Source organism: Pleurodeles waltl, chromosome 4_2, assembly GCF_031143425.1.
Source record: "Pleurodeles waltl isolate 20211129_DDA chromosome 4_2, aPleWal1.hap1.20221129, whole genome shotgun sequence".
NCBI lineage: Eukaryota > Metazoa > Chordata > Amphibia > Caudata > Salamandridae > Pleurodeles > Pleurodeles waltl.
In genome coordinates, this window is record NC_090443.1 from 1047081912 (window position 1) to 1047099571 (window position 17660).

The 17660-nt window shown below is 45.7% G+C and overlaps 1 protein-coding gene across 1 annotated transcript in view; it reads left to right on the forward strand.

The window, feature by feature from the left end:
• LOC138294262 (membrane-spanning 4-domains subfamily A member 15-like) overlaps nucleotides 1-17660 on the forward strand; it is a 67616-nt gene that overhangs the window by 38730 nt on the left and 11226 nt on the right. The window contains exons 4-6 of the mRNA XM_069233377.1: nucleotides 41-103; nucleotides 4086-4196; nucleotides 14307-14435. Coding sequence (XP_069089478.1) covers nucleotides 41-103; nucleotides 4086-4196; nucleotides 14307-14435 — 303 coding nt within the window. The remainder of the gene's footprint in view (nucleotides 1-40; nucleotides 104-4085; nucleotides 4197-14306; nucleotides 14436-17660) is intronic.

The window sequence follows — 17660 nt, forward strand, 5'->3', positions numbered from 1 at the left end:
AACCTCATGAACTAAAAAAGTTATTTATTCTTTTGAACAGTATATCTTTTCTGGGGGTCTAACCATCCGAATGACGATCAACTCCAACTCGACAAGGTGTTATGTAAGTGATGCTGCGGGAACCAGAAGAAGGCTGAGAAACACAACTATCCCATTACTGTGTCCTCTTTTGCTAATTCATCTAACACAATGAAACTAACATTTATAATTCTCTGCACTTATAATATAACATGCTGATGAATACTTTACCAATTGTTTCTGCACTACTTTCTACATTAAAGGCAATGCATCACTGCAACAGAAACTGTACCCCCACCTGAGAGACACTACATCGCTTCCCATTCCAGCCCTACCTGCAGCTGAGTGACACATCATCACTTACCTTTCCAAACCTACCTCCTGCTTAGAGATTGTGCATCACTTCCAATCCAACTGGACCTCCAGCCAGGGGCACCGCAACACTTCAGATACCAACTCAGCCTCCAGCCAGAGGCACCGCACTACTTCAGATACCAACTCAGCCTCCAGCCAGGGGCACCACACTACTTCAGATACCAACTCATCCTCCAGCAGGAGGCACTGCATCACTTCAGACACCAACTCAGCCTCCAGCAGGAGGCACCGCACCACTTCAGACACCAACTCAGCCTCCAGCAGGAGGCACTGCACCACTTCAGACACCAACTCAGCCTCCAGCAGGAGGCACTGCACCACTTCAGACACCAACTCAGCCTCCAGCGACAGGCACTGCACCACTTCAGATACCAACTCAGCCTCCAGCAGGAGGCACTGCACTACTTCAGACACCAACTCAGCCTCCAGCCAGGGGCAACGCACCACTTCAGATACCAACTCAGCCTCCAGCCAGGGGCACTGCACCACTTCAGATACCAACTCAGCCTCCAGCAGGAGGCACTGCACCACTTCAGACACCAACTCAGCCTCCAGCCAGGGGCACTGCACCACTTCAGACACCAACTCAGCCTCCAGCAGGAGGCACCGCACCACTTCAGATACCAACTCAGCCTCCAGCAGGAGGCACTGCACCACTTCAGACACCAACTCAGCCTCCAGCAGGAGGCACCGCACCACTTCAGATACCAACTCAGCCTCCAGCCAGGGGCACCGCACCACTTCAGATACCAACTCAGCCTCCAGCAGGAGGCACTGCACCACTTCAGACACCAACTCAGCCTCCAGCCAGGGGCACTGCACCACTTCAGACACCAACTCAGCCTCCAGCAGGAGGCACCGCACCACTTCAGATACCAACTCAGCCTCCAGCAGGAGGCACTGCACCACTTCAGACACCAACTCAGCCTCCAGCAGGAGGCACCGCACCACTTCAGATACCAACTCAGCCTCCAGCCAGTGGCACCGCACCACTTCAGATACCAACTCAGCATCCAGCAGGAGGCACTGCACCACTTCAGATACCAACTCAGCCTCCAGCCAGGGGCACCGCACCACTTCAGATACCAACTCAGCCTCCAGCGACAGGCACTGCACCACTTCAGACACCAACTCAGCCTCCAGCAGGAGGCACCGCACCACTTCAGACACCAACTCATCCTCCAGCAGGAGGCACTGCACCACTTCAGACACCAACTCAGCCTCCAGCAGGAGGCACCGCACCACTTCAGATACCAACTCAGCCTCCAGCCAGTGGCACCGCACCACTTCAGACACCAACTCATCCTCCAGCAGGAGGCACTGCACCACTTCAGACACCAACTCATCCTCCAGCAGGAGGCACTGCACCACTTCAGATACCAACTCAGCATCCAGCAGGAGGCACTGCACCACTTCAGATACCAACTCAGCCTCCAGCCAGGGGCACCGCACCACTTCAGATACCAACTCAGCCTCCAGCGACAGGCACTGCACCACTTCAGATACCAACTCATCCTCCAGCAGGAGGCACCGCACCACTTCAGATACCAACTCAGCTTCCAGTTGAAGGGCACTGGACCACTTCCTATTCCAACTCAATCTCCAACAGAAAGACACTTTGGCAGATTTGTCTAACTTTCGCACAGCGTAACGCAGCACAACGCAGCAAGCGTTTACCTTGGTGCACTGCCCTGCTTGAAAGATGGGATGCCCTGTATTTAACATTGTACGGCGGATCCTGCTCTCTGCCTGCGCTGGTCCACAATGTGCTGACTAACGCCAACGCAGGCACCCTTGCATCATGGGGCATCACCATTATGTAAGGGTGCCTGCGTTATAGGAAGGATTGTTTTTGTGCAATGAGGGGCACATTCCTGCACAAAACAATCTTCAGGGGCATTTTCTTCTTTCTAAGTGTGTTGCAGATTCCAGCTTACTTAGGAAGAGGAAACAACGAGAGAAATTAAGATACTTCTCCTCAATGCGCCTCTGGTGGGGAGGCATTCAGTTCTGATGAATTCCCAGGTCTACCAGTTTTAGTAAAGTTGGGAATGTGTCAAAATCCATGGGTGGATGCGTTGGAACACCCACGATCATCCCAGTGAACTCTTCCCTGCTGTAGAGTTGCGCAAGGCGGTGTTTTGCGCTGCCTTGCATTATTCTAGATTTGCCAAGCCACGCAGGGTCACACAAGGTGGCTTTGAGTGGCTTGGTAAATCTCATTTTAGGCTTTGTGGTGCCCTGCGTCCCCCTGCGTGCTGCAAGCTGACACAAACCTTTAATAAATTTGGCCCTCCGCTCCTAGTTCCGTTCAAACTCTACCTCCAGTGGAGAGATTGAGCATCATTTCGATTCAAACTGTGACAGCCAAGAGGGTCTCTGTCACTTTTCATTCCAACGAAATCACAAGATGGCAGACACTTCTCATTCCAACTCCACCTGCAATCAAGAGGCCCTTTATCACTTCCCATTCCTGCCTTACCCCCAGACAACAGAAACTGCTCCAGGGCCCATTCAAACTCAACCTCCAGCTGCAAGATTGTGCATCACTTCCATTCCAAGTGGTCCTCTAGTCGAGAGACACTGTACCATTTCTGATCCCAACTCAACCTCAATCCAAGAAGCACTGTACCACTTCTGATCCCAACTCAACCTCCAGCCGAGAGGCACTGTACCACTTCTGATCCCAACTCAACCTCCAGCCGAAAGGCACTGTACCACTTCTGATCCCAACTCAACCTCCAGCCGAGAGGCACTGTACCACTTCTGATCCCAACTCAACCTCCAGTCGAGAGGCACTGTACCACTTACCATTCCAACTTAACCTCCAACAGAAAGACACAGCATCTGTTTCCATTTAAACTCTACCTTCAGCTGAGAGACATTGCATAACTTTCCATTCCAGCTCTGCTTCAGGTGAGAGGATCTCTGTCACTTCCCATTCCAACTTAACTATAAGCTGGTAGACACTTCTCATATCAACTCAAATTCCAGCCCAAAACACACTTAATTTCCATTCAAACTCTACCTCCAGCTGAGAGGCACCGCATCACTTCCATGCTAACTGTACCGTTAGCAGAGAGACATGGCATCACCTCCCATTCCAACTCTACCTCCAGCTGAGGCGCACTCTATCACCTCCTATTCCAACTCTACGTGCAGTCGAAAGATAATGCATCATTTCCCATTCCAACTCCACATCTCAGTGAGAGAGACTGCATCACCCGAGAGGCATTGCATCTCTTTCCATTACAAATTTACCCCAGCTCCTCTCTCCCTAATCCAACTCCTGCTCAGGTGGGACACATTCCAACCCGACCCTATTCTGATCAAGACACTGCATCACTTCGTCTTTTTTCCCACCACAGTCCCACTAGCCCATTGAGCGATGTCCACCACTGTGTGGTTGTCTGTGGCCTCTGGCTAAAGGTAACTACAGTACTACCTGCCGCCCATTAAAAAACACTGCAGGGCTTAACATGACTCAACCGTCCATCTACAAAGCACCACAACAACCTCTGAAACTATTCCTACTCCTTAGTAACACCACATCACACTCCTCCCACCATTTTACTTTACATTACAACTCTGCATCTATTGGAACAAACTAAAGCACTTATCACCACCACTGAAACCCCCAACAGATCTGTCTTCCATGAGTTCCCGAAGTAACACTGCCTCTTCTTCTCTAGATGAAGTCCACTACGGTCATGAATGTTTTCAGCTCCCTCACCGCTGCGGCTGCAACAATCCTCTTGTTTCTGGATATCCTCTCAAGTCTCCAACGCAATAGCAGTTACAAAGTAAGTTCGTTCTCTCCTGCCTCTATTGAGGGGTTAAGACCATGACGTGTAAGTAAAAGATACTGTAGCTACAGAAGACCACAGTGCAGAAACCATCCGCCACCCTGCTCCTACTTTCAGATCTTCTGGCTAACCCCGAGCATCCTCCAGCTCTGGGGCTGGTTTCCACTAGAATTCCTAGAGATGCTTCATGGAGGTTTTGCATGTTGCCCACAAGCACAGTATTCGACTCTGGTCCAGTTACCAGGGTATGACGCGGCTGGTTGAGGTCTGCTGGTCGTAGTGAAGTTGTACAGGTCTTGTTGTCTGTTTTGGATGGGATGTCTGCCCACTGGCCATCCCTGGCAATATCGGTGAGGTCTGCACTACTGAGTCATATCACTCCCACTCCAAAAGGAAGATGAATGTGGTTAGCACGTTGGAAGCACGTGATGGGACAGGCTCTTCGTGGGCTTGTGCAATCGTTGGAACCCAAGATCTTAGGTTACCAGTGAGACCAGCCCTAAACCTTATGCTTAGTACTTACCTTCATTTTTTACTGCATTTTTTTTTATTTATTTTGTGCTACAGCTGCACCAGGCAGTATTGGAGTGTTTTACAGAGAACATTTGAATACTTATGAGCACATTAGTGTACAGAAGAGATGATATGAAAAGAAAGTTTAGCATGGCTAGGGTGCCAAATGGAAGCACCATGGGCATAAACAGTTGGAAGATGGTACAGGGCAAAAAACTTTCCCCTGGGGAATATTGGGAAAGGGACTCTCAAGTAACCTGCTGCAGCAGAAGTCAAGAGGGGTGGAGTATACAACATGACTGGAGTGATGACAAGAAACACGCTGAGGTTTCAAGATCCTTTGATAACGACTGGGTAGCCCGAACCAACAACCTCCTCCAAACTGAGCACATCACCTCAGATGTACTCACATTCTAGAACGCATCGCTCAGTGGGTGAGGAACGCTCCTAGGCCAATAACAACACCACAATGACCTTTGATAACCAGGGCTGTCTCTATTCGGAGTCTTCTGTGGAATGACTTGAATTCACAAGGGAACCTCTTCTGTTGTTTCCTCCTCCTCTTGTCTTGAAAAGGTGAGACTTGAGCTCTTTTCTGAATAACAAGATATCCGGGGAAGTTCTCAGGTCGATGCATTAGGAGTTCCAGAAGATCATAGCAGTTCCAGAGAATGCCTACTTTAGGAATTTTGGAAGTTCCAGTTGGTGAGTGTTTTTTTTCCATGAATCTCCAGTGCCTCCTGAGATTCCCAGTAGATCTGCTAGGTATCCTGGACTACGCACGTGGAGTATTTTGAAGGTGATACAACTGATTTTAAGTTTTATCTGAGCTTCTAATGGAAGCCATTGCAGATCCCTCAGAATTAAACGGTGCCCTGAGGCCATCATTTCACTTTACCATTAACTTCTTTTAAGTTCTCTAATGGGGCCAGGGACTCAACTCCATACTACTGCCCTCCTTTTGATTCAAGGACGGGGTCTGGAGCTGAGCAGAGAATGACCCTGGATTATGATCAGAGCACTCAGCTCTTCCCAGCCACTATAGAGATTGTATCTTTGTTCCTCTCTGTACATCTCCCTGAAACAGAAGATTCCCTCTCTGCTATCCTCTTCTGTCAGCAAACACCTAAGTTCTTTACTTTGGACGTAATTTCTAACACTGGTGACAATAGTGACTTGCCGAGGATCTATGTCAGCACCAGCATGGTGGACTACTACATTGGCTAAACAGTCTGCTTCCTGGACTCCAGGTGAATCCTCCTTTTTCATTTCAAATTCTTGGAAAGAATTCTTGGAATTCAAGTTCTTAAGAACTCTTTGGCGTTAGAGAAGAGTTACCCCAAAATCGACCATCATGGGCATGTTTTGTGTCCCTTTCAATGAAGAAGCAGCTTTTGATCTTGCACTCCATGTCGAAGCACTAAAACTATCCATGGGATTCGCAGTACTTTCCATCTTGGGTTATGTGGAGTTCCTGGGATATTCCTAATAATGTGTCTTGAAAATTTTACAGGATGTTGCTTTTTGGGAATGAATCTGCTAAACGTTACTGTCCTACTCTCACGAGATCCTGATAGAGTTTCTTTATCACAAAGAGATTTTATTTGCTGTTCCATTCTCATTCAGGTAGAGGTTCTAGGATTAGTGGGTTTCATTCTTACAACATTAAACAACCACTTGTCAAATTGATTTTATCGATAATAGTAATAGCCCTCATGGTTTTGGAGAAATTGCATAGACTGTGCCAGATTCTGACTGTCTGGCTTTAGAACTTTGGCGTCCCACGGTTACCACGTATAGGAAAACCTCTCCCTGTATTGTGCTTGCTCAGTTGAAAGTCACTGGTAATAAGACATGTTTTTTAGGGATTCTTCTGGTATAGGTCAGGTATCTAATTTCATCAAGGACTTTACCAGTTATGTGATTGGAATTATTCTCTTCCATGGGATTCACAGTACTTAGGGCTATCTTGTCCATGCACATTAGAACAATTATTAGCTCTTGCTTGAATTATAACTTACAACTTTGTAAGTAAATTTGTGTTTTCAAGTAAAGAACTGGCACTTAAGTCTCAACTTACGTCTTTTGCTGATGTTCTGGTCACCGCACAATACCTTGACTCCACTATTTCTACACTAGAGCTTGACTCACACTTTTACAATACTGTTGAACCTTAAACGTCCTGAAAATAAAAGACCTATTGTTTGCTATTTCAGTTTAATCATTATCATGCCAGTTTGTTTAGATATATAGAATAATCCATAAAACTAGCACAAATTGTTTATCATATAAAACATTGTAGTTAAAACCACAATAATTTATAATGTGCACAAATAATATGAAACCCCCAGTTACATCCTATATTGTGTCATCACCTGGAATGCTTCACACATTAATCTGTGCAGATAGGCAACATATGGCAGAAGTACAGTACTTTACTACACCGATGCCTGCTTGTAACTATGCGCTGGCGCCACAATACACACCACATACTGCAAAGCAAAAGGGCGCCTTTAGCCACCTTAAATTACATTTTCAATAGCTTATTATTCATAAGAAGGATGATAATACATTAAAAGCAGATCTCAATATGTGATATGTATGCATCAAACCATATACACAAATCTAATGACAACCAGCATATTTTCTGATCCTTAATATATCCCCATTTATAAAGATTGTCTAAGATATAAGCAGTTAAAACAAATGTCAGGACAATGCAACAGTCTGAGAGACCACCTCCTTTAGGTATTGGTACTTACACAACAACCCTACTTGTTTGTAATATTTATATAGGAAAAAGAAAATGGGCCTTGGGCTGTATGTATGAACACATTGAACACATTTTCCCATAGGCACAGAATGGGTAACACCCTTTGATACATCTGCCCCATCCTCTAAGTGCACAGTGCAGAAGGAAATTTTAAACCAGTGATAGTGTCTTTTCTTCTGTAAAGTAGTCTGTGATTAACAATGGCAGCTGGTTAGCCACAGTTTTGTAACAATGCATCTTTCAACAGTGCTCGGAATGAGCTTTAAATATGGAGTTATATCTTTCCTGGTTGAGACGGGTATGTCATTTTGCCTTGAGATTTTGCCAGATGTTTGAGCTAATCTCATATCTAGAACAAAAGCCCAACTACAAGATGTTATTCATCAGCAGCACCTTTAGGAAAGTTTATAGGGTGATTAAACCAATGACGCAGTTACAAGTCTGGAAAACACAGTTTAAGGTAAGCACTCCAAGGGTGGTTACTACTCTTTTCAGATCCATGTAATTCCTTAATCAATGCAAAGTGCAAAGATGATGTCAGGGTTTGTAAGTGTTGTAGTACAGGTTTTGATGACAGTCCACCCCACTTCTCAGAATCTATATCTGTGAGTACAAATGCGGAATACGTATGCGGAAAAAACAAATACTGAAAGAAATGTGGAATGAAAGTGAGCAAGAGAGATCACATGGGAATGGGAGTCCTTGAACCTGCACTAGCCATGCCCATTGAACCCTGTCATTCACTGAGAGGCTGATTCACAAAAACCCTTTGTTGGACTTGGCCCTCTCTGCAGGGTCATCCCCAAACATTTTACTTCCACCACCCTCCTGTTTTCTGAACAGGTATTTGGGGGCTTTTAGGACTCTGCACACTTTACCGCAGCTAAGCAGTGATAAGATGGTTGTGTTCTCTTCTTTAAACATGGTGAAATTGGCCTAGAGCCAATTGGCATATTTAACATGCTTGTAATTCCCTAGGAAAGTGGTTCTACATGTACCCAGGGCTTATAAATTAAATGCTAGTAGTGGACCTCCAACACTAATTGTTCCACTACTTAAGAAGCCTGTCAAACGTGTCTCATGCCTGCATTGCAGCAAATGTAAACCTTCTTTTTAAACACATGTATGCCACCTCTAGGGGAGGTCCTAAACAGCCCACGGGGCGGGGTGGACATGTACTTTTAACTTTTGCATGTCCTGAAGTAAAAAAAACTCTTCACTACTGCAGGATGTACCTCTCCCATAGGATAATTTTGGGTTACCTTATTGCATTTAATATGTGATAACTTTTAATTGGGAGCAGCTCGGCATGTTGAGCTTGGTGCTAAAGAATTGTAATTTAAACCCCTTTTTAATGGTAAAGTGGGACTTTAAGTCACAGGTTTCAAAATGGCACTTATAGAAAGTTGGCATTTTCTTGTACTAACCATTTGGTGCCTGCAACATGTATTCATGGTCACATGACTAGGTGTAGCTGGCAGTTGGTCGCTTTGTATTACTCCCAGACAGGGACATAAAGGGGGAATAGGTGTTGGCAGGATGGGCCATCTCTGACTTGATGAGCAGAGGAGCTCTGCTCAACCACACTTGCACAATACAAAGCCTCCGCATCAGCACGCTCACAAAGGATTTACACTAGTCTGTTGTCCCCCCAGACAAGATGGGGCCATGTCAGGGAGGCAGGAAATTCCAAACACCTCCGGGGGGGGAAACCTCAAAAACCTTCTCCTACTTCAAAGCTGGCACCAAGCAGAGGTGGCTCGCTGGGGTTACAGGGTGTGGGGCAGTGTGCAGGCATGGGGGGGGGGGGGGGCTGAGTGAAGGAATTTTAAAATAAATAAATATAAATTAAATAAACTTACCTCCGCTCAGCTTCTCGTCGCTGCTCCTAAGTCTTGCAGTTGAGGCACAGGCTTCCAGCCTGCCCTGCTCCCAATCCTGACGCTGCTCAAAGCAGCATTAGGATTGGCTGGGAGCGCCCAACCAGGGCACTCCCGGGCAGACTGGGAAACACAGTGCCGGGCTGGAGAGAGCCTACTGCGCATGTGTGTTTGGCCGGCCTGAGACGGTCAGCCAAACACATGTGCTCTGTGGGGAGTGCACAGTGCACTCCCCTCACTGCTCGTCACTCCCATGGCCCTACCCACAACAAAGTGATAATAAACATAGTTTATTATCCCTTCATTGTGAAAGGTTTGGAGCTTCTGCTTCTGGCGGTGGGGGGGGAGTGTGACGCTACTCCACCATAGTGGAGGGGCCACTACTGGCACCAAGTATAAATACTGGAACCTCAAACCCAACTCTTCAGTACATATCTGGAACTGTGGAAGAATAAGGAACGCTGAGCTGCTCAGCTGCCCTGCTACTCTGTTGCCCTGCTGCCTGAGTGAGAAGGAATGGGCCTGTATCAAGAACCCAGAACCATCAAAGTGACCCAATGGGTATTTGGCTGGCCTCCTGATCAGAGACTCAGGGATGGAAAAGGTTCCAGGCACCTTGAGCCCTGCACCAGAACTTTGCCTGCTGTGAGTCCTAACCCCTAACTCTGCACTTCCCTTTTCGACTTCTGCCAAGGATCGACCGCTGACTGCTCCAGGACGCCTGCAAAACCGCAACAAAGTAGCAAGACGACTACCAGCAACATTGTAGCGCCTAATCCTGCCGGCTTTTTCGACTGCTTCCTGGTGGTGCATGCTCTGAGGGCTGTCTGCCTTCACCCTGCACTGGAAATCCCAAAGAAATCTCCTGTGGGTTGACGGAGTCTTCCCCCTGCTAACGCAGGCACCAAACGTCTGAATCACCAGTCCTCTGGGTCCCCTCTCATCTCAACGGGTGTGGTCCCTGGAACACAGGAGCTGGATCCAAGTGACCCCCACAATCCAGAGGTCCTTCAGTCCAAGTTTGGTGGAGGTAAGTCCTTGCCTCCCCACACCAGACAGCAAACCTGTGTACTGCGTGATTTACAGCTGCTCTGGCTTCTGTGCACTTTTCCAGGACTTCCTTTGTGCACAGCCTAGCCTGGGTCCCCAGCACTCCGTCCTGCATTGCCCAACTCGCTGAGTTGGACTCCGACGTCGTGGGACCTTCCTTTGTGACTCTGAGTTGACCGATGTCCTCAGATCTTCCAAGTGCCTGCTCCAGTACTTCTGCAGGTGCTGCCTGCTTCTGTTGGGGCTCTCTGAGTTGCTGAGCGCCCCCTCTGTCTCCTCTTCCAAGGGGCGACATCCTGGTCCTTCCTGGTCCCCAGCAGCACCTAAAAACCTCTACTGCAACCCTTGCAGCTAGCAAGGCTTGTTTGCGGTAGGAGAAGTTCCTAGCCCTTTTCGTTGTTGCAGAATCTTTGGCTTCTTCCACCCAGAGGCAGCCCTTTTGCACCTTCATCCGGGGTTTCCTGGGCTCCTGCCCCCCCTGGACACTATCGCGACTCTTGGACTTGGTCCCCTTGCCTTGCAGGTCCTCAGGTCCAGGAATCCGTCGTCAGTGCTTTGCTGGTGTTTGTGGTTCTTGCAGAATCCCCCTGTCATGACTATTGTGTCCTTTTGGGGTAGTAGGGGAACTTTACTCCTACTTTTCAGGGTCTTGGGGTAGGATATCTTGGACATCCTGACTGTTTTCTTACAGTCCCAGCGACCCTCTACAAACTCCCATAGGTCTGGGGTCCATTCGTGATTTGCATTCCTCTTTAGGAGTATATGGTTTGTGTTGCCCCTAGACCTATGTTCACCTATTGCATCCTATTGTGATTCTACATTGTTTGCACTACGTTTCTTACTGTTACTTACCTGTTTTGGGTTTGTGTACATATAACTTGTGTATATTACTTACCTTCTAACTGAGGGTACTCACTGAGATACTTGTGGCATATTGTCATAAAAATAAAGTACCTTTATTTTTAGTAACTCTGAGTTTTGTGTTTTCTTATGATATTGCACAATATGATATAAGTGGTATAGTAGGAGCTTTGCATGTCTCCTAGTTCAGCCTAAGCTGCTTTGCCATAGCTACCTTCTATCAGCCTTATCCACTAGAAACACCTCTATTCTACTAATAAGGGATAACTGGACCTGCCACAGGGTGTAAGTACCACAAGGTACCCACTATCAGCCAGCCTCCTACAAAGCCATCCTCACATTGTGCATTGCTGAGTGGGAATTCCATGGCCAGGCCCCTGCTGAGTGCACGGTTTCTCAGCCTCTGGATGGGGATGGTCCTGGCTGCCTCCTTGATGTGTTGCATTGGCTGCTTAAAGCTGCTAACAGTTTAATCCCCCTAGCAAATTGAGTGCTGTGTTCTTGAAACTCCTGTTTAATCTTTACTCAAGCCCCCAGATGGCATGTCACTGTTCCCATCTCTAGATGTATGGAGGTTGTATTTATTTACACGTTTTGCATGTGGTGGGGTGTTGTGCTTTCCAAAGAAACCAATAGTGGAAACCTTGAAACCCAAATGTATAATCCACTTTCATGGCTACCTGATAACTAAGATAACTCCCCTTGTTTAGCGTACGGACCCTGTGCCATGCTTTGGATAATCCAGACCATGTTTAAAAGGGCTGTTCTAGGCTTAGCACACAGCAGGCTAGGGCCGCTACTGCTTAAATGATGCTTACATTCGGACTAACATGTCTAAGATGTGTCCTCTGGATATGGAGCACCATGTATGATGTTGTTTCTTTCTACAGCGTACATCCTCGGATTGCTTACTGTCTCAGAACGTATACTCCTAAAACCCTGCAGGAACATGGGGCTTGACCTACTCCTTCTTGAGTCTTCTTTCTTTCTTCAGAGCGACTCTCATCTTACCTTCCATCCTCTGCGTGCTGTCTATTTCTGAGTACAGTCGCCTTTCAGTCTCACGCCCATCTCCCTTATTCTCTCTTATTGTGATTCTGCAATTGGTTGACTCTCTTCTTTAGAATCCTTTCCCTTTAACTAACAGTACTTACTTCCACCAGGCTATCTATCTCACCAGCCCTTTACCTGAAACTCCAGTGCCCCCATTAATGATCACACCTAACTGGTATTAATATAATATATCAATATACTCTGTGACAAAGTAACTGGACTAAATGTGTGCAATTGTTTCTTGAGCGCACATGACTAATTGCAAAAACCAACAATAATCACTGGATTAACTACTAATCTGCGGTTCTGTGTGCTACTCGCCACAAGCGCTTCAATGCCTTGTCAGGGCTAGTAAGCACTATATAAGTACAATTATAATTTGTAAATACTTTGCATTTCAGCATCTAAGCCAACCATGTCCAAATTACTGAGCACTAGCGGTCAGTGGAATACCCGTGGGGTCCTTCCCTCTTCACTAAGATATCATTCTTTGAAGCCATCATTGGCATTGAGCCAAGAGAACCAGCAGCCACAGGGAAAACCTTGTGGGGTCCTTCCTCCTTTACTAAGACACTGATTTTGAATTGCGAGAACTGCAGTGAGAGTGGCAGTCCTGCGCTGTCCTTCACTTTTCACTAAAACATTATGGCTTGAAGCCAGTCACTGACATTGAGCCGAGAGCACTGACAGTCACACCTGTGGGGTCCTTCACGAAGGCACTGTGGGCCATATTTATGAGAGCTTTGCATCATGCTTGCAACACCCAATGCGGGACATGTGTGATGCAAATTTCTAAGTCGCATTTAGAAATATCTTAATTTCTCCTCATTTTTTCCTCTTTCCGTGTATGCTGCATTCTGCAGCACACAAAGAGGAATATGTCTCTAAGGACTGTTTTTGTGCAGGAAGTTACACCTTCCTGCACAATAACAATCCTGCATGCAATGCAGGCATCCTTGCACAATGGTGCAGGGGTGCCTGTGTTGGTGTATGGCAGCTCATTGTGCACCAGTGCAGGGGAAAAGGAGAGGGATGCACCCTATGCCTTAAATACAGCACATTCCTGCCCTTCCCAAGTGACGCAGCAAGGTGACTTGCTGTACTGCACTGCACTGCACTAATCTCATAAATATGGCCCTATTGCTTTGAAGACAGCCATTGACTTTGAGCCTAAAGAACAGGCAATCACAGAGCCATGCTTGTGGGGTTCTTCATTCTTTAAGGAGAAATTGCTTTTGAGCCTAGAGAACTGGCAGTCACAGAGACATACCTGCGGGGTCCTTAACTCAACACTAAGACATTATGGCGGTCATTATGAACATGGCAGTCCGGACCGCCATGCCGGCGGTGGCGGTAATTGCCGCCACCGGCATGACGGTCCCGGCTGCCATATAATGTTCATGGCAGGGCTGCCACAGGCGGAACTCCGCCAATGCCAGGCTACCGCCACCAGGCAGCCTGGCGGTGGTGGAGTTACTTATCCGACAGGGCAGCGCTGCAAGCAGCGCTGCCTGCCAGATAATGTATCTGTTTTCTCCCAGCATTTCCCTGACGGTTTAGCCCGCCAGGGAAAGGCTGGCGGAATGGGTGCGCCAGGGCCCCCGTGCACAGCCCCACTGCGCATGTCACTCCTCCATGTGGAGCCGACATCAATGTACAGGCCCTGCATTCCACTGGGCCGGCTGGCGGAAACACTGTTTCCACCCACCGGCCCAGCGGAATGTTGTTTATGTGGCCGGTGGGATCTTCAATGCACTGGTGGTCTTTTTTAGACCACCAGCACCGAATCCTGCTGAGTTCGTAATGACCACCTATGCTTTGAAGCCAATCACTGGCATGAAGCCTAGAAAACTGGCAGTCACAGAGGCACACCTAAGGGGGTCCTTCACTCATTACTAAACCTCTGATGCTAAATCCCTGATATGCCTACCTTGGGCCTTTACCTCACCCCTCACGATTTCCCATCTCTCTCTGCAGAGTGGCCTGCTGGGGATTTTGTCTGCCATGTTGTTTTGCTCCTTTCTTCAAATCTACTTTGCAATTGTCACCGCTTTCTTTGGGTACAAGTTAATCAAGATGCCGATCCCTTCGCAGCCCACGCCACAGGTGAGTGACACGGCGTTACATGGTCATGGTCTGAACAGTGGAATGTGTCGGGAAGGAAAAGGGTTGAGCGGTGTGGGGAAGGTTAGGTGGGCGAGGCCTGCTTGTATGAACCGTGAGTGAGTGGTTAGGTAAATGTAAGTTTGTAAACTAGGGTTGGGAATAGCTATGGTATTGGCTTGTTAGAGGGTGTGGGACCTACTCACAAACTGCATTTTGCAGTTCATTTAGCAGTACTACAATAGTAGAACCAACTTACTACAAGATGCTATTCACAAACCTCCACAAGTCCTGTCTTTCATGTGCAGAGATCTTCGCACATGTGGGTATATTGTGATGATCACCATGGTTTCAGTGCAGAGACCATTTTATTTCAGTATCAAAACATGCGTTATTGAACTTGCACCAAGTGAATTACCGTGAGTCCATCAAATGCACGCTTCTAGCATATTGTTCTGTCCTACAAATGTGTCATGAAGTTGTGATAATCAAGCTTCTGAAAAACACATTCATAATGGGTAAATATTTCCATGAGTGTTTGGTATAGAATTGTTGCTTTATCAGATGCCCCAAGTTTATTGTTTAGGAGTTATTCTGAGGATGTCATTGGCACTATAACCATTATCTTTCAGATTTTATTATTGACATAATTTGTCTCTCCTTCTCTACCCATCACGTCTTTTTTGACTTTTCATTATCTTTCAAAGAAAGTGCGGAATGTTTACAAATGCTTTTTTAGATTTTTCTATTTCCTTTATACTCTGGGTTCAGACTTTCTATTGTTACTTTAGTTTCTTCTATTTGTTTTTAGAAGAAAGTGTGAAGTTCTTGAAACGCGCAAAAATGCTGATATCATCACGGCCAATCACTGACGTGTTCTTTGTGTTGATGGACTCAGCCATTACAATATGACCCTCAGAGTATAAGTTTATTGTTTACAAAGATGGAGGCTAAGTGTCAACATGTGGATAGAGCTGACGTATTCTGTGTGTTAATAAATTGGTCTAGCAATAGTCTGTGTCTCCAAACTAAAACCCTGTTTTATTGTGAAAATATGAGATAAAGCCAGTGGTCAAACAGCATAAAGACCACAGGTTTGGGACCACAGTTAGGAGGAGAACTTCACACGGGTGAAGGTTAGGATGGGTGGCACGACACCAGATTCCACGTTAACCGAAGGCGGCTCTGGCGAGACTCCTTCGAGGCTTTGCTAAGCATTTAGCATCCACCGACTGGTGCCAGGGCTGTTAGTTCTCAAACGTATGGAATGTCCTTGCGCCTAGATAGCAGGCAAGGCATTCCAGGCAGACAACAGACCTTGTTGCTCTAAGCCAGGTACGCCCACCACCTCTGAAGCTCAGAGAACAGGGATATTTACTGATTCTGCTAGTCCCAGCATAGCCCTCAGAGGCAGCACCGCGAGGGTGTTAGGGCTACAAAATGTAATGACCACGTTACAAGTCTTCTCTTTTGTTTTCTCTTTTCATGAAGTGCTTCTGGCATTAATTTTTATCATCTGTGATGTTACCATTCAATATCGTGTGAACCAGATTAGGAACTTTAATATAAATATTTCTAGTGCTCCTAGAGAGTGTGATACAGTAAAAGAAGAGGGTCTAGCCTTCCACTGCTGTCCCTGAACCTATCTGACAGTGCTTCAAAGACTACAGAGAACACTTCCTGCACACTGTTGCTCAGTGGGTTGTGTCTGGGCTTTCTAATTCAAGTTTGATGCACTGAACTAAGGGCCAGATGTATCAAGCCTTTTTGCATTCGCAAACGGTGCGAATGCAAAAATGCCTTTCAGTATTTATGAAAGGCATTCGCAATGCAAATCTCAGGAATCGCTAAAATAGCGATTCCTTAAATTTACGAGCCTGTTTAGAGAATCACAAATTGCGATTCTCTAAATAAGAAATCGCAAATAAGGAATCCTTATTTGCGATTTCTAAACCACATGTAACAAGCAATTCCTTAATGCGAATTGGGCATTAAGGAATCGCTATTACCACCAAGTTGAACTTGGTGGTAACCATGTGCAAATTTTAAAAATCCATTAAAAATGCATTTTTAAAATTGACATGTAACGCACACATGCCCCTTTGGCATGTGTGCGCCTTACATGTCCTTAAAAAACTTCTTGGGGTTCAGCAGAGGGGGCCTTAGGCCCCCAGCACCCTAGGGTTTGCATTTCCCAAATTTGCAAATTCCAGTTAGGAATTTGCAATTGGGAAATGCAAAATATTCGCAAATATGGGCCTACAGGCCCATAGGTGCGAATGGGGCCGGTATCGCAATTTGCGATTCGGTAATAGCATTTGCGATTTTTAAAAAATCGCTATTGCCGAATCGCTAATATGATACATTGCATTTTGCAAATCAGAAATAGCGATTTCTTAAAAATCGCTATTTCCGAATCACAAATACCTTTTTTGTTACATCTGGCCCTAAGTCCTTGAATTGCTGTGTTCGAAATCTGACCCCTGTGCTCAGGAGGGGGATGGGCCAGATCTTGACCACACTTTTAAGTAGTAAATGTGGGGGAGGGGTAACTAGAAAATGGGAAATATTTATGATTAAAAAGGAAGGGTTTTCGAAGGAATAAGAAGGGCTTAAGGAAGATTTAGAGAGGGGTTTAGTGAGGGAGATGCACCCATTCACAAAAGTGTAAGCCCATCTTTATTCTCAAACTGCACTTCTAAAGTTACTAAGCCAAAAAGGACCCAAAACAGTTGTAAATGTACTCCAGAACCTCCCATGGCCACTCACAGGCAATGCAACATCCTCCCGTAGAAAATACTGGAGGCAGAGTCCTAAAATAAAAGCCTGTAGGAAGTAATGTCAAAATAAATGAACACATTTTATTTTTGTACCTACATACATGTTTTTAATGTTAAAAATATCAAACATACATTTTATGAAATAAATATTATTTTATTTTAATATTATTTACTGATCTATTTTAAATTTAAATATTTTTTACATAAAAATAAATAAATTACATTAAATTTATTTTATACTTATAATTTAGCAACGTTTAGTACAAAATAAAAAATTGTAAACATTTAACTTTAGATGGGTTTGAATTTTTAAACAAATCTTCAAAGAAGTTTAAGTAAATATATTTAAATGTACTAATGTTTCAGTTTAAAGGTTAATTAGTACTGCAGTAATATTTATGAAAAATTATTCTACATTTAAAAAACCAAAAAAATGGTATTTTAAACT